Below are 14,317 nucleotides of genomic sequence, written 5' to 3' on the forward strand. Positions count from 1 at the left end.
TGATCAAGAAGAAGATGGATGGCCACAAGCCATCAAACAAACCCGAGCTGCTTGAATTTTTGCACCAGGAGTGGCATAAAGTCACCCAACAGCAATGTGAAAGACTGGTAGAGAGCATGCCAAGACACATGACAGCTGTGATTGAAAATCAGGGTTATTCCAGCAAATATTGATTTCTGAACTCTTCCTAAATTAAAACATTAGTACTGTGTTTTCTTTGCATTATTCGTGGTCTGAAAATACGGCATCTTTTTTGTCATTTTCTGCAAATAAATGCTCTAAATGACAATATTTTTATTTGGAATTTGGGAGAAATGTTGTCAGTACTTTATAGAATAAAACAAAAATGTTCATTTTACTCAAACACATCCCTATAAATAGTAAATCCAGAGAAACTGATCATTTTGCAGTGGTCTCTTCATTTTTTCCAGAGCTGTATATAAGCTGGAATGCAAGAAAGTATTTTAACAGAAAACATTACACTCTTTAGCTTTAAATATAACAATGAATAAGATATCAAAAATGGTATGAAAATCAATCCTGCATGCAGTGATTGAACAAAAAAAGTATTGGGCCTGTTGGATTTACTCCAAACTACACAACCATAATCATAATCTTCATCATAATCAATAATTGGAAACAGAATGCCATTGACTAACTCTGAATAATTACTCCATCAACACAATTAAAAGTCCAATCATGACAGACTGCAGCTGTCTTCTGTGAACACACTGTCTGGCTCTTCTATTGGAGATCAAACATGCAAAATGTGCGGTCATCAGATTATCACATGTATTTCACAGCGGGTCTTTAATTGCTGCTAGTTTCTTGTTTAAAGTGGGGGATATTTTTACATTCTTGTGCACACTAATGCTCGATCTGTCTAATCCCAGCACCCCCAAACTCACCCCAGACCCCAACCGCTTCGATCGCTTATAAGCCCTTAATCTTGTCATGTGTTTCATGGAGCACTACAAACGCCACGGCTAACATTGCCACGTAGAGAAACTAATATTGCTTTCATAGCAGGATATATAGAGGAAGAGGCCAAAAAGCTTCAGAAGGATTGTGACAACACTCACAAACACACAGAAATGTACTATACTTTGAGTAACATTTAGTAAATTCTTTATCCCAAAGAGACTTACAGAACATGTGGGTCAATCACATGATGGTCATTTTTTGTATGGATCTGTTTAGTTATTTAAAATGCATTAGAGATGCAATTCACACAAAACAATAAATGTCTTAAATTAGGGGGTCTGGGTAGCTCAGTGGTAAAATATGCTGGCTACCCCCCCCCTGGAGTTCGCTAGTTCACTAGTTCGAATCCCAGGGTGTGCTGAGTGACTCCAGCCAGGTCTCCTAAGCAACCAAATTGGCCCGGTTGCTAGGGAGGGTAGAGTCACATGGGGTAACCTCCTCGTGGTCGCTATAATGTGGTTTGTTCTCGGTGGGGCGCATGGTGAATTGAGCGTGGTTGCTATGTCTCCGTGGCAACGCGCTCAACAAGCCACGTGATAAGATGCGTGGGTTGACTGTCTTAGATGCGGAGGCAACTGGGATTCGTCCTCCACCACCTGGATTGAGGCGAATCACTATGCGACCACGAGGACTTAGAGCGCATTGGGAATTGGGCATTCCAAATTGGGAGAAAAAGGGGAAAAATCCCCCAAAAAATCCCAATAAAAATAAAATAATTAAATGTCTTAAATTAAAGATTTAAAAGTCATTTTGATAATAAAATAAAAGTCATGTGGTGTAACCGTCTGGAAACAGTCAAATAAATAAATAAATAAATAATAAAATCAAACTCTCATTAAAGGCTGAAATTCTTGAAAAACTAAATTTTGGCACGAAAAGTACAAAATAATGTTTTATTATGAGTCAGGTGGTGTAACCAACATGTACACTGAAAAAATTATGTGTTTGATTTACTTAAAATATATACACCGATCAGCCACATTAAAACCCCCTGCCTAATATTGTGTAGGTCCCCCTCGTGCCACCAAAACAGCGCCAACCCACATCTCAGAACAACATTCAGAGATGATATTCTTCTCATCACAATTGTACAGAGTGGTTATCTGAGTTACCGTAGACTTTGTCAGTTCAAACCAGTCTGGCCATTCTCTGTTGACCTCTCTCATCAACAAGTGTTTCCATACACAGAACTGCCGCTCACTGGATGTTTTTTGTTTTTGGCGCCATTCTGAGTAAATTCTAGAGACTGTTGTGTGTGAAAATCCCAGAAATACTCAAACCAGCCCGTCTGGCACCAACAATCACGCCACACTCCAAATCACTGAGATCACATTTTTCCCCATTCTGATGGTTGATGTGAACATTAACTGAAGCTCCTGACCCGTATCTGCATGATTTTATGCACTGCTGCCACACGATTGGCTGATTAGATAATCACATGGATGATTATTTGTGTATCCCACAACCTCAGTTCTGTACTTAATCGTTTGAGTTAGTTGTACTTAAAATCTTAATTTTACAGATTTTTAAGCCAAAGTTTAAGGAACTCACGATTATTCTTTTACTTGATGTATTACTCCAAGTTCACCTGATAATTGATATTTTTTGTTGTACACATTATGCAAATTAAGTAAAGCAAAAATAAAAAATTATAAATAGGTACATTTCTAAGTGATTTATTTTCATACGTTATTGAGCCAACTAATCATTTTTCTTATAGCAGGTCGGCATTCTGTTGTCATGTAAAAAAAAAATCATAATAAAAAGAGAGCGCTTTAGACCCTCATGACTGTGTGTGAAGTCTTTAAAAAATATCAGATAAAGGAACATTTTGGGGGCCTGGGTATCTCAGCGAGTATTGACGCTGACTATCACCACTGGAGTCGCGAGTTCGAATCCAGGGCGTGCTGAGTGACTCCAGCCAGGTCTCCTACGCAACCAAATTGGCCCGGTTGCTAGGGAGGGTAGAGTCACATGGGGTAACCTCCTCGTGGTCATGATTAGTGGTTCTCGCTCTCAATGGGGCGTGTGGTAAGTTGTGTGTGGATCATGGAGAGTAGCATGATACTCCACATGCTGTGAGTCTCCGCGGTGTCATGCACAACGAATCACGTGATAAGATGCACGGATTGACGGTCTCAGAAGCGGAGGCCACCCGGATTGAGGTGAGTAACCGCACCACCACGAGGACCTACTAAGTAGTGGGAATTGGGCATTCCAAATTGGGGAGAAAATAAATAAATAAATAAAAGAAAAATTTAGTTCAAGTCATGTGGTGTAACCCTAAGAACAGTTCTTGATATTCCTGACTCAAAAATGGATGACATTTAAAAAATAAAAAAAATACCATAAACAAATATGTTTGAAAACGTTTTTTGAAATGAATGATTAAGTTGTGCACACTGATGTATTCAAGTTGCATTGGTATTTTAATACATTTTACTTGATGGTTACACCAATTGACATTTTTAAGTCATTAAATCAGTTTATTTTTGTAGAAGATGCCATAAATGTTTTTCAAAAATGTATGAAACCAACATGGACACGAAGATTACATTTCTACAAACTTGAGATGTGTTTTAAACTAGATTTTTAAAATTATTCTCAGTTTTATTACCTCGGAAAACCTTATTTGTCACTGACCTTTTCAGTCCCTTTGGAGTAAACCTGAGGTTAAAGTCAACATGAAAATGAAATGCCGTTCGCAATCCATTTCACTTCCATAATCTGACGGATTTCTGAGTGAAACTGGATGTTTAACAAGGACTTGATTTTATCCATCAAGAACTCATTGGATCCTGAAATGTGGACATTACACACAAAAATAGAGGAGATGCTGATAAAGTAAATAAAAAGTATCTGAAAAGGGATTTCAGTGGCGGAACAAGTTTCAGTATGGACACTATGGCTACTGGGTCATTTTATTATAGTAATTCCCTCTGACAGATGGGACCACAATATGTTTAAAGACACATTCAGTGGATTCCTCTTATTAAAATGACCCCAAAAGAACCGGAGTAACAAACACCGCACAAATAGCTCCATTAACACAGTGGGGTGTAATTTCCCAAAACGCATCAGCTCTCACAAACCTTTCAAAACACACACACACTCACTCCATCACTGTCAACAGAACGACCTCCAGAGATTCGACTGCCATTCTTCAAACGGTGTTAGACGCAGCACTAATGTATTTACATTTAAACTGATGAAGTGGTTTTCTTGTCAACCTCTCTGAAGTCATTTTAGAGATTAATGGACTAGACTATGACTAAATTATTTTAATAATTTAATTTTAATAAAATGCATTTTAGAATATCAATGATGCAAGACCTCATATAGACAATTGATGATCGAACAACAAACTAACAGGTATTTCTAGAGGCCAGAAACAGCAAGGAAAAGAAAAGACAAGCTACATGAATAGTAAAAAACAAATAGCATAAAGTGCTCAAATTTACAATATAATGCATATTTGTCAGATCAAGTCGCAAGTGTTCTTAAGTCTGTGAAATAATCAGTATTTATAGAGTTAGAGTTAGAGTTAGAGTTAGTGTAGGGACGGGAAATCTGATTAAATATCAAAAACACACTTTCCACCATTTTTTCAGCGCTGGACTATTGTTGTGCTACATTCAATTTCAGATTTACCTGCCCCTAAATCACCACGTAAAACCAAAACAAACTGTGAGTGGTCGCTTTACATGCAAGTCAGATGTTCAGTTCTTGGCCTGAATAAGCTGCAGTTCGGATCAGACTTTATGCCGACATTCAAAGGTTTGTCTATGCAAAACTACTGAAACATAATCTTGGCAAACAGTTATGGAGATTTCAGTCGTGCCCTTTCAAGCACATTTGTGCTGTACTGGCATGACTACAAAATAATGGCCTGGTAGTGTTACCAAGAGTTGACTGACTTTCCAAAAAAGAAAACAAAAGTTTGTCAATGCTTTAACAGTGGTAAAAATAGGGCCTGGGTTGCTCAGCGAGCAAAGATGCTGACTATCACACCTGAAGTCACGAGTTCAAATCCAGGGTGTGCTGAGTGACTCCAGCCAGGTCTCCTAAGCAACCAAATTGGCCCGGTTGCTAGGGAGGGTAGAGTCACATGGGGTAACCTCCTCGTGGTCGTGATTAGTGGTTCTCGCTCTCAATGGGGCGTGTGGTAAGTTGTGTGTGGATCGTGGAGAGTAGCATGAGCCTCCACATGCTGTGAGTCTCCGCGGTGTCATGCACAATGAGTCACGTGATAAGATGCACGGATTGACGGTCTCAGAAGCGGAGGCAACTGACATTTAACCATGCCATCACGAGGACCTACTAAGTAGTGGGAATTGGGCATTCCAAATTGGGGAGAAAAGGGGATAAAAGAAAATACAATAAAAAAAACAGTGGTAAAAATAATAACTGAAGGAATCTCCTCCATGATTACTAGAGCAGGGCGACTGAGATCGGCCTAGAGACCTGAAAATTCCTCCACCACTTTTAATTACACACTCAGGGGATGTTAATTTTCATTTCCTGAAAGACTGGCATGTGTTCTTCAACTGCAGCAGATCAGAGACTGCCAAGTGAATTCATCTATTCAATATAAAATGAATTTCACGATGCAAAGTGCAACGTCTCTTTCATCATGTCCGTAATGAATTGGTGCATTTCTAATCAGTGTCTCTGACACAGTGGAGAACACACATTGTGTACTTCATCAAACGAATCAGACAAATGCTGTCTGAACATCTTGTTTTGCAGCAATATTTTATACGGTTGTCACTAAACCCTACACCACATCTTACAAGCAACCAGATCAAGCATCACAATGCACTCATATACTAATATTTAATGTAGTATTAATAAAGATCATCTGATGACCAGTCTTGCCAATGTTTTTAATCAGATTTACACTTTTCTGCTTAATTGTTATAATTTTTTAGAGAGTCTGATAAAAGAAGAGCAATATCTGTTATAAAGTAGGAAACAGATTTACTATAGAAACACCGTCCCAAATCAGTAAAGTGCTTTAATTATGAATATTATAACTAGCCCAATAGAAATAAGGAGTAAAGTTAGTTTGATTTCCCATGCCACCTTGAAGTACAAAACATTCTGTCGAGTTCAGAAGTTTCTAGATGCTCAGATGATCAAAAATAAATAATATTCATTAAAAAAATGAAATGTAACAACTTATCTTAAATATTAATTGCAATTATGACAAACAAATGTGTACGTCGGCCACCACTGAAGACCATTTTTGACCCAGGAAAAACCGTGAACGATGCAGTCCTTTTATTGTTTTACTATCTGGCGTTATTGCAGACATAATTTTGACTCAGCTTTTGGAGGTATTATTATTTGGAGTAATATTAGTACCATACATACAAGGGTATTCGCAGTTGTACCATATTTACTTGTAATATAAATGAAGCACCTCCATTATTTTACAGCTTGGGTACCGTAATACTACTGTAGAACCAGTATACCGAGCAGCACCAATCGGCTTCTACAAAAGTGAGGAAAAAAAACATCAGAAATGATCCTAACTTGATCGGTGACCATCTGTGTCTTTATAGAGCAATTCCATTAACACAGATATTACTGGCAATTGTGTGTGTGTGTGTGTGTGTGTGTGTGTGTGTGTGTGTGTGTGTGTGTGTGTGTGTGTGTGTGAGAGAGAGAGTGAAATGTCACCGCGGGACAGAGGTGTCTTTAGTGCAGATTTGTGTCTGTGTGAGTGTCTACATGAACAATCTTTACAGAATACTAATGCACTATGGGAGTCCCAGCAGCGCGGTCTGGACTGATGAGGGTTAAAACGAGACACTAATGAGCCAAATCATAGAGAGAGAGAGAGAGAGAGACACAGAATGAAACAAAATCAAGAGGTGCTTTCCCACATACAGCCTTTGCCATAAATTTAACGCTCTTTACCCATGAAATGCTGGCTAAATGCTGGAAAACCAGCCCTGGTTTAAAGTGCGTAATTTCTGCACCACTAACTGCTCCAAACGAAAATGCAAAAATAATGATTGCTACCAATCTTATTTCCCAAACACTCCCCTCTTCTATTGGATTGACAAACAGATAGTCCCATCCCATATTATGCTTTTGTTCAAGCCAGACGTTTCCATGTCGGGCCGCTCAAACAAACAGAGCAATGTTTTAAAGTGTTCTGCTCGTGGATATTTAATATACTAACTACTAAAAAGCTTTTTCTTTCTTTTTTTTATGCATCGCAGCCTACTGTATTTTCAGTACCAGTAATATCCAGCATATTAATGACAAAGTGGTGGTTTTCTTAATAGTAGCAATATGTGAAACACAGAAGGTCGCTGCTTGTGGTACTTTTACCATAAAAATGTGACAGGTTTCATGTGTAAAAGTAGCTATTGACTTGAGTGAATAAGTACAATAATCATTCCACATTTCAACAACATGATAACATGACCATAATTGCACTCTCAAAAATAACAGGGTTTGTCTGAATTAATCTACAACTGCAGAAATCGTTCTACCTTCACCAAGAGACGTCACAAGTGCACACCTCTGATTAATGATCAGAGAATACATAAAAAGCGGGCACTGTGCCAACCAACAGACGCACACTAACATATTTCAAATGAAGGGTTTTTCGATTTCCACAACAACAAAAAACACACCACATGTTGATAATAAAACAATTTTAATTAAAACTTCACTCAATGCATCCTTTTTATACATGAGATTAATCACTATATCCACAACATACTGTACAGTATATGTAATAATTCAACTTACATCTGCACAGACAATAGCCCCACACATGCAGACAGGTAAATTACAGGAATACTGTTAGGTTGCCTTTACTGGTAAATGTACCACATGTGCGGTTCACACATAACATCAGTATGTAAATGTATAGGTAATGATACAACTTCTCATTAGCCCCTTTTACACATACAGCCTTTCCCAGAAAATTACCTGCAAATTTCAGTTTAGAAGTCATGTATGTTGAAAATACTGGTAAATTTTGCTCTGGGAATTTCCCCTAATGAGAAGTTGTATCATTACCTATACATTTCCATACTGATGTTATGTGTGAACAGCACATGTGGTACATTTCCTGTAATTTACCTGTCTGCATGTGTGAATGGGGCTACTAAGGGAAATTGCCAGAAACAAAAAAAATGTACCAGTATTTTCAAAAAGGTTGTGTTTACGCATGACCTCAAACATGAAAAATGCAGTAGATTTTCTGGAAAAGGCTGTATGTGTGAAATGGGCTAATGAAGCAAACGAACAGGTGAACTTGAACTAAATTACATGCGAGACGAGGAAGAGGGCGTGGCCAGGCCAAGAGGATGCACGCCCGGCGTTGAGTTGCCCAATCAGCAGGAGAGAGATAAAGGGAGGAGCCGGGGATGCCAGAAAGAGAGACAGAGAAACACGGAGCTGTGTGTGCGTCAACGTGTGTTATGTTTCAGTTCAGCATTTTATGTTGTAATTAAAGTCGTTTGATTGTTTACCCGGTTCCTGCTTCCTCCTTTCCCGATGAATGAGACGCTTGTCTGCCACAACAATTTTTCTATAAAATGAGTTACACGAAATGCAATATATTAAATTGGCTAAATCATGGAAAAATAATAATAGTCTCTAAAGCAGCGGTCGGCAACTTTTTTGACTTGGATTGCCATTTTTTGTTTTCCTGGTCAATGGCTGTGCCAACGCATAATTGATTATGTAATGCAAACGTTAAAATGAGTCATGCACTATAGTAAAAGTGTTTAGATGTCATAAGATAGCATTGTGTGAGGAACAGAGTGAAAAGTAAGTGTTTATGATCTGATAATCTGCCGTTTTAAGTGAATAAAAAGTCATTGTTGTTGTAGCGCCTATATTAAACTGATGTGATACGATGATAGTCTGTATCAAAGCAGAAAATAATATCACAATAATGGCCGTTCAGATAGGAGTAAAGCACCCCTTCAAAGAGAACAGCAGGTTTCAGTAGGTGTAGCACCGAACAGCGGGTGTAGATCCAAGTTGGCATGACCTTCCTTGTGAGACAGAATGATCATTTGGAAGTCCTCTACAAGGCCATTTAAATATCAGACAGTGTCTGAACTCCGGCCGCCCCCCGCAGGGCTGCAGAGGGCGTATTTAATTTTTGAAAGGGAACTCACGAGTCGGTCTGGAGCGAGAGGACGGACGATGTAAGGGAGCACAACCCTCCCACGAATTCAATCATGCATGAACCAAAATCCATCTTTATATTCATCCATCCATCCATTTCTCCCTCCTCTCAGCATCCCATGGGAGCACTTCTAACACACTTCACCCTCCTCCCTCTTGCTGTATCTTCCAACCCAAATCACCCTCTTCATCTCTCATTCCTGTTTTTGCAACCTGGTCTCATAGAATCACGTTACTACACCTACATGTTTGCATAATTATTTTTACACGTCTCATTGTACGTATGGCGTCAGTTTCACTAGAGGCGCTACAAAAACAATGACTTTTATTCACTTTCATACAAATCACGAGTAAAACAGCAGATTATCAGTTCATAAACATTTACTTTTCACTCTGTTCCTCACACAATGCTATCTTATGACATCTAAACACTTTTACTATAGCGCATGTAGGGCTGTCACGATTATGAAATTTGGCTGACGATTAATTGTCACACAACTAATTGCAATTATGATGATTAATTGTCTTTTTAGGGCTTTCACGATTAATTGTCCAGTATACATAGGATAGTATGACCAGGAACATTTGCCATTACATGATCGTTTAAAGTGAAACAGTAGTGCTTTGCGTTCACTATCAATGTTTATATTTGTTCGTTTATATTTTCGTGGGTGTTTGGAGCGAGTCTGCTGACGGCACGTGCATCAGAGTGCTTGAGAAGCGTTTCACGTGCTCTTCCGGACAGGAACTGCTCTGGTTGACATCCATGGTGTAGCTCAGTGATGCTCGAAGTTCAACTGAGTGACACAAACATGCCGTTGATGACATTTATACTATATATTCAGCTTAAAATTCCCTTATTTGGGCATTAAAATGTGATTGGAATTTGAAGTGCACAATAATCGTGGTCAGATCAAATAACCACGATCAAACGATTATTTAATAATCATGACAGGCCTAAGCTCATGATTCATTTTAACGTTTGCTTGACATAATCAATGACATTTACAAGCTTGTTTGAGTGTGATCAAATTGTGCGGCAGCTCGACTGATAGAGCGTTACACTTGTGATGTAAAGGAGCGGGATATGAGTCCTGAAGAGCACACGAGTCCACATGTGAACCCAAAGTGTCATATAAGCAGCACAAAATGATGTTAATTGTGTTTTTCATCTCACATTTGCTTTTTCTGACACTATAGGTTAGGTTTAAGGTTTAGGGTAGGGAGGTCAGTTTAGAAATGTTCCCCCTCCTGTCACCATATTGCAAAAAGCACAACTTAAACTAGCCTACGTTGGCATTAACTAGTGGTAGAACTAGTTGGCACAACCCATAGGTAAATAAAAAAAAGTCACCAATGCAAATGGCACAACTTTAGCACAATCTCAATGTTTGCATCTGCTGCTATAAGCTACTCAATTTAAAGTAGCTAACGGTGAACTAATGGCACCAAGCGTAGAACTAAAACATCTCATTGTAAACTTGGACAAATACATTTACATTAAACACAACTTATAAAATTAGATAACTCAATTTATATAAACTCATTTGAAAACATTGTGATAGACGGCAGCATTTAACGAAATATTTCGCTAACAACAAAAGACAGCACAACACACGCTCAATAACATGACTCACTTTTTGTCTGAATGAACCGATTAACTAAAATGAATCGGACTTCCTAACACTAACTGAGAGAGAGGACATTTAAAGTGTATGCGCAATATGTAAAACATACGTACAAAAAGATTATAGCTGGGTTTCCACCCACATATTTTTATGCAATTTTGGGAGACTGCGTAAAAAATGCTGAACGCAAAAACCAAGATGCGAAAAATGTTCGCCAAATTTCCCAGAAGTGACGATTTTGTTCACTTAAAAACATGGGATGGAAATGCTGCTTTATTTGCAGATTGTTTTTGCGATTTCAGATTTTTCCCATCACTTGGAAGGAAACATGACTAACGATGTAGTGGTTTATAACACTACACCCCTTCATGATGGGAAAAAGTGGCTTGTTACTGGTAAACAAAGCCACTTCCACACAAAAATGTAGTTAGTAGCATCTCTGCTTTCAATTATTTTCTCCCCAATTCTCTGTTCTTAGAAAGAGCATGCTTGTCTGGATCAAAGTGAACAGAGGTGGGACCGTTCACCAACCGTCTCACCTCTGACCTTCACAATGAGGTCAGTAACATGAACAAGAAAATCTGCAAATGCTATTGATTTTCAAAGAGGTCACGATAAGTGAATCCCATCGAGTCTGCAGCTGCGGTAGAGAATATAGGCTGCGTCTGAATTTAGTTGCTGTCAAACGCATTACAGACATCAAACCACCCTATACTACACCGCTTACTTCTGTAATCTACAGTAGAATTTTTCACACCTACAGGGTTAAATACTTTAGGGCTTTATACACTTCACTTAACCCTGGGTTAATGTATGTTTAAATCCTGGGTAAAGGCCACTTTTAACCCTGGATCAAGTAACATTTTACACTTGTACTTTGGAAAGGGGGGTTATAAAGCCCTGCTGTTGTGGAGTTGTGCACAAGGTTGTTTACAACAGACAACCAATTATAAACTGCCTCAATACTTGCCTCATTAAATATTCATGAGCTCTGTACAGTTGCAGAAACGTTTATAAGCTGCATGTTATCTTTTTATTATCAGAGCAGATTTACATGCTGGCATTTCCACAGATAGAAAAGAAGTTATTGTGTGTTGTACTTGTCCGATCAATATTATTAACCATATAAGAATGCTAACAAAGGGCTTATGAATGAATAGTGTGAAATCTCAGTATTGGCAGATACCGGTGTTGTCTTTTTCTTAATCAGTGTAGAATAACTATTAGACTGGAGGTACTCTTTTATAAGAAACAATACAAAACTCTAACTACACATTATTTCATTATAAATGTGTAGCCTATTAAGAAAAACTTAACCGTTAACTAGTCAACTGGATAATGCAGCAGCAAAATTAACAGTGATTAATGTGAAAGTCTTCAGTAGAAAAGAAACCCGTTTTCTTTGAACATTTTTATTTCCAACTTGTATCAGGACTTAAAAAGGATTCAGATCTCTTATTTTGTTCACTTTAGTTGTAAGATATCAGTCCACTTTTCATAAACAGTTATTTTTTGGAACCCAGTCAACTTAAATATTGCTGTCATTTGTAAACAAATGTTATCATTATTATTAACTACATTATACAATAGTCATGCCTTCTTAACTTGTGTTTGTGTGTATACAGCCTAGTTCACAGTATTTTAATACGCTTCTTATTTAAATTCTGGTGAAATGCTCCTCCGGTGCATGTTTTAGGTGAAACAAACAATCGAGCATCTACATCGGCGATGTAGTGCATGAGTAGCGCTCACATACCGTGCGCTGCTCTAAGAGCAAAAAACACCAGCGCGTCCTACGAGTGTGTGTGTGTGTTATCAGAGCAGCACACATTCACTGAAACATGCTGTGCACGCAGACTATATTGTATATTTACTTATTAAACGCAGCCTTTTGATTTTCGCAAACATATTGCTTGTCTTCAAGAGACTTTGAATAAAATGCATGATTCATATGGACTATTTTAAATGGTGCTTTTATTGTTCTTTTATGTCATATTTGGACCTTGACAACAACGGCCATGATTAACATTGAATTTGGATCAGTCTTGTCGGACTGATACCCGATCAGGTTAAAAACGTCAGTGTCGGAGCTGATACCGATCCAGGTTGAGGAGCTGAACTACTGTCACGCTACTGAAAAACGCAGTTAAGTTAATAGCTTTGCTACTTTCAGTAACTCACTAGCAAACACTGTTAGACAGAATGCCGGGTCATGGTCACTCTAATCCGTTTAAGTCTGAAACCTCCACTTTCAGTTTACTAACATCATCGCTTTCCAAAGTATGTGCTTTTTAGACAGCATTTTCGAATGTTTTCGGTGGAGGAAAACGCTGTTCAAGTGTGGATGAGAGGGGTAAACCTAGTGTCAAACAAAAATGGATTATTGTGGACATGGGCTTAGTCTTAGTCTCTTAGTGGAATTCTCATTTTGGGTGAACTACCCCTTTAAACTTAAAGCTTTGGCTTTGAATTTGTCAGTTCTGAGCAAAACCATCACCAGAGCAAAGAACTACTCTGTGAAAGGCCATAAAACATGCCAAACACAGCAGGTATATCACACCATGACCCCTTTAATGTTTTGACAAACAGTTGAAACTAACCTTTCCAAATCCTCCTGCCTCGCATCCATGCAGCCCCTCGTACAGAGAGTGATGCCGTTTGCCCAGCACCATCACACTGCTATTTCCATTAGTCATGGAGGACCCCAGGTCTTTCCCGCTCATAGCCTTCCGACTCTCCTCTGGATTCTCTTGGACCGGATGCCCGGGACCAGCTGGAGACTCGGGTTCAGCGCTTCTCATATCCAGTGTGGGTGAACCATGCTGGGTGGGCTTGGGAGGGTCAGGCCTAGTGCACAGGTCATGCATAACTCCGTTCCAGTATGCAAACGTTTTTCAGGGGTAAAGTCCAGGGTGCCTCATTAATTTTATTTGTCCAAAGGAAGCAGGATGGACAAGAAGGAAAAGAATGAGTTCCGGAACTCGTCGTTTTCCTGTTCTCCTCTTGGTCTTATTTCCTTCCTGGTCACCCAGTGGCATAAATCTAACACTTTTATATTTAAAAATGGTTATCCAGTGCACATTTGTAGATGCCTTAAATATATGAACTCTTTCAGCAAAGCGATTTAGATGCTTATCAGTAACCCAAACACAACGATTCATCAATACAAGTAAAAAAGGCAAAGTCGCAATACAAAACAGCAGCACAGCTGTTGCTAATTCTTAAAGAGACAGTGCAGAGGTAATAAATAAGCAAAAACAGTCCATCTTACCTCATTCCAGCTGTCTCAATAAAATTACTTCTGAAGGGGTCATTATATAAGCATATATAAACATCCTCGTAAATGTCATGTAAAAAAGCGCATCTCCAGCACAAAAGGGAATCTGGTAGGTTGGAATCCAGACTTCGGGATGAATACAATGATGCTCTACTGATATTCAGTCACTGTCTTTCCCATTCTATGGACTGTAGCAATGTCTCTGCATGTTTCCATTATCCACAGAGTCCTCGAGCTTCTACTGTAATTACAAAAGACACTA

General features: G+C 38.7%; 1 protein-coding gene across 2 annotated transcripts in view; it reads right to left on the reverse strand.

The window, feature by feature from the left end:
• LOC127433134 (peripheral-type benzodiazepine receptor-associated protein 1-like) overlaps window positions 1-14,317 on the reverse strand; it is a 137,295-nt gene that overhangs the window by 102,515 nt on the left and 20,463 nt on the right. Inside the window, exon 1 of one of the 2 annotated variants that reach the window (XM_051684813.1) lies at window positions 13,379-13,922. The exons of the other annotated variant lie outside the window; for it this stretch is intronic. Within the exon in view, the coding sequence (XP_051540773.1) occupies window positions 13,379-13,645 (267 nt within the window). The 5' untranslated portion in view covers window positions 13,646-13,922. Of the gene's footprint in view, window positions 1-13,378; window positions 13,923-14,317 lie in introns of those variants that run through there. 2 annotated transcript variants of the gene reach the window in all.

The sequence above is a fragment of the Myxocyprinus asiaticus genome, chromosome 4, assembly GCF_019703515.2.
Source record: "Myxocyprinus asiaticus isolate MX2 ecotype Aquarium Trade chromosome 4, UBuf_Myxa_2, whole genome shotgun sequence".
NCBI classification, from domain to species: domain Eukaryota; kingdom Metazoa; phylum Chordata; class Actinopteri; order Cypriniformes; family Catostomidae; genus Myxocyprinus; species Myxocyprinus asiaticus.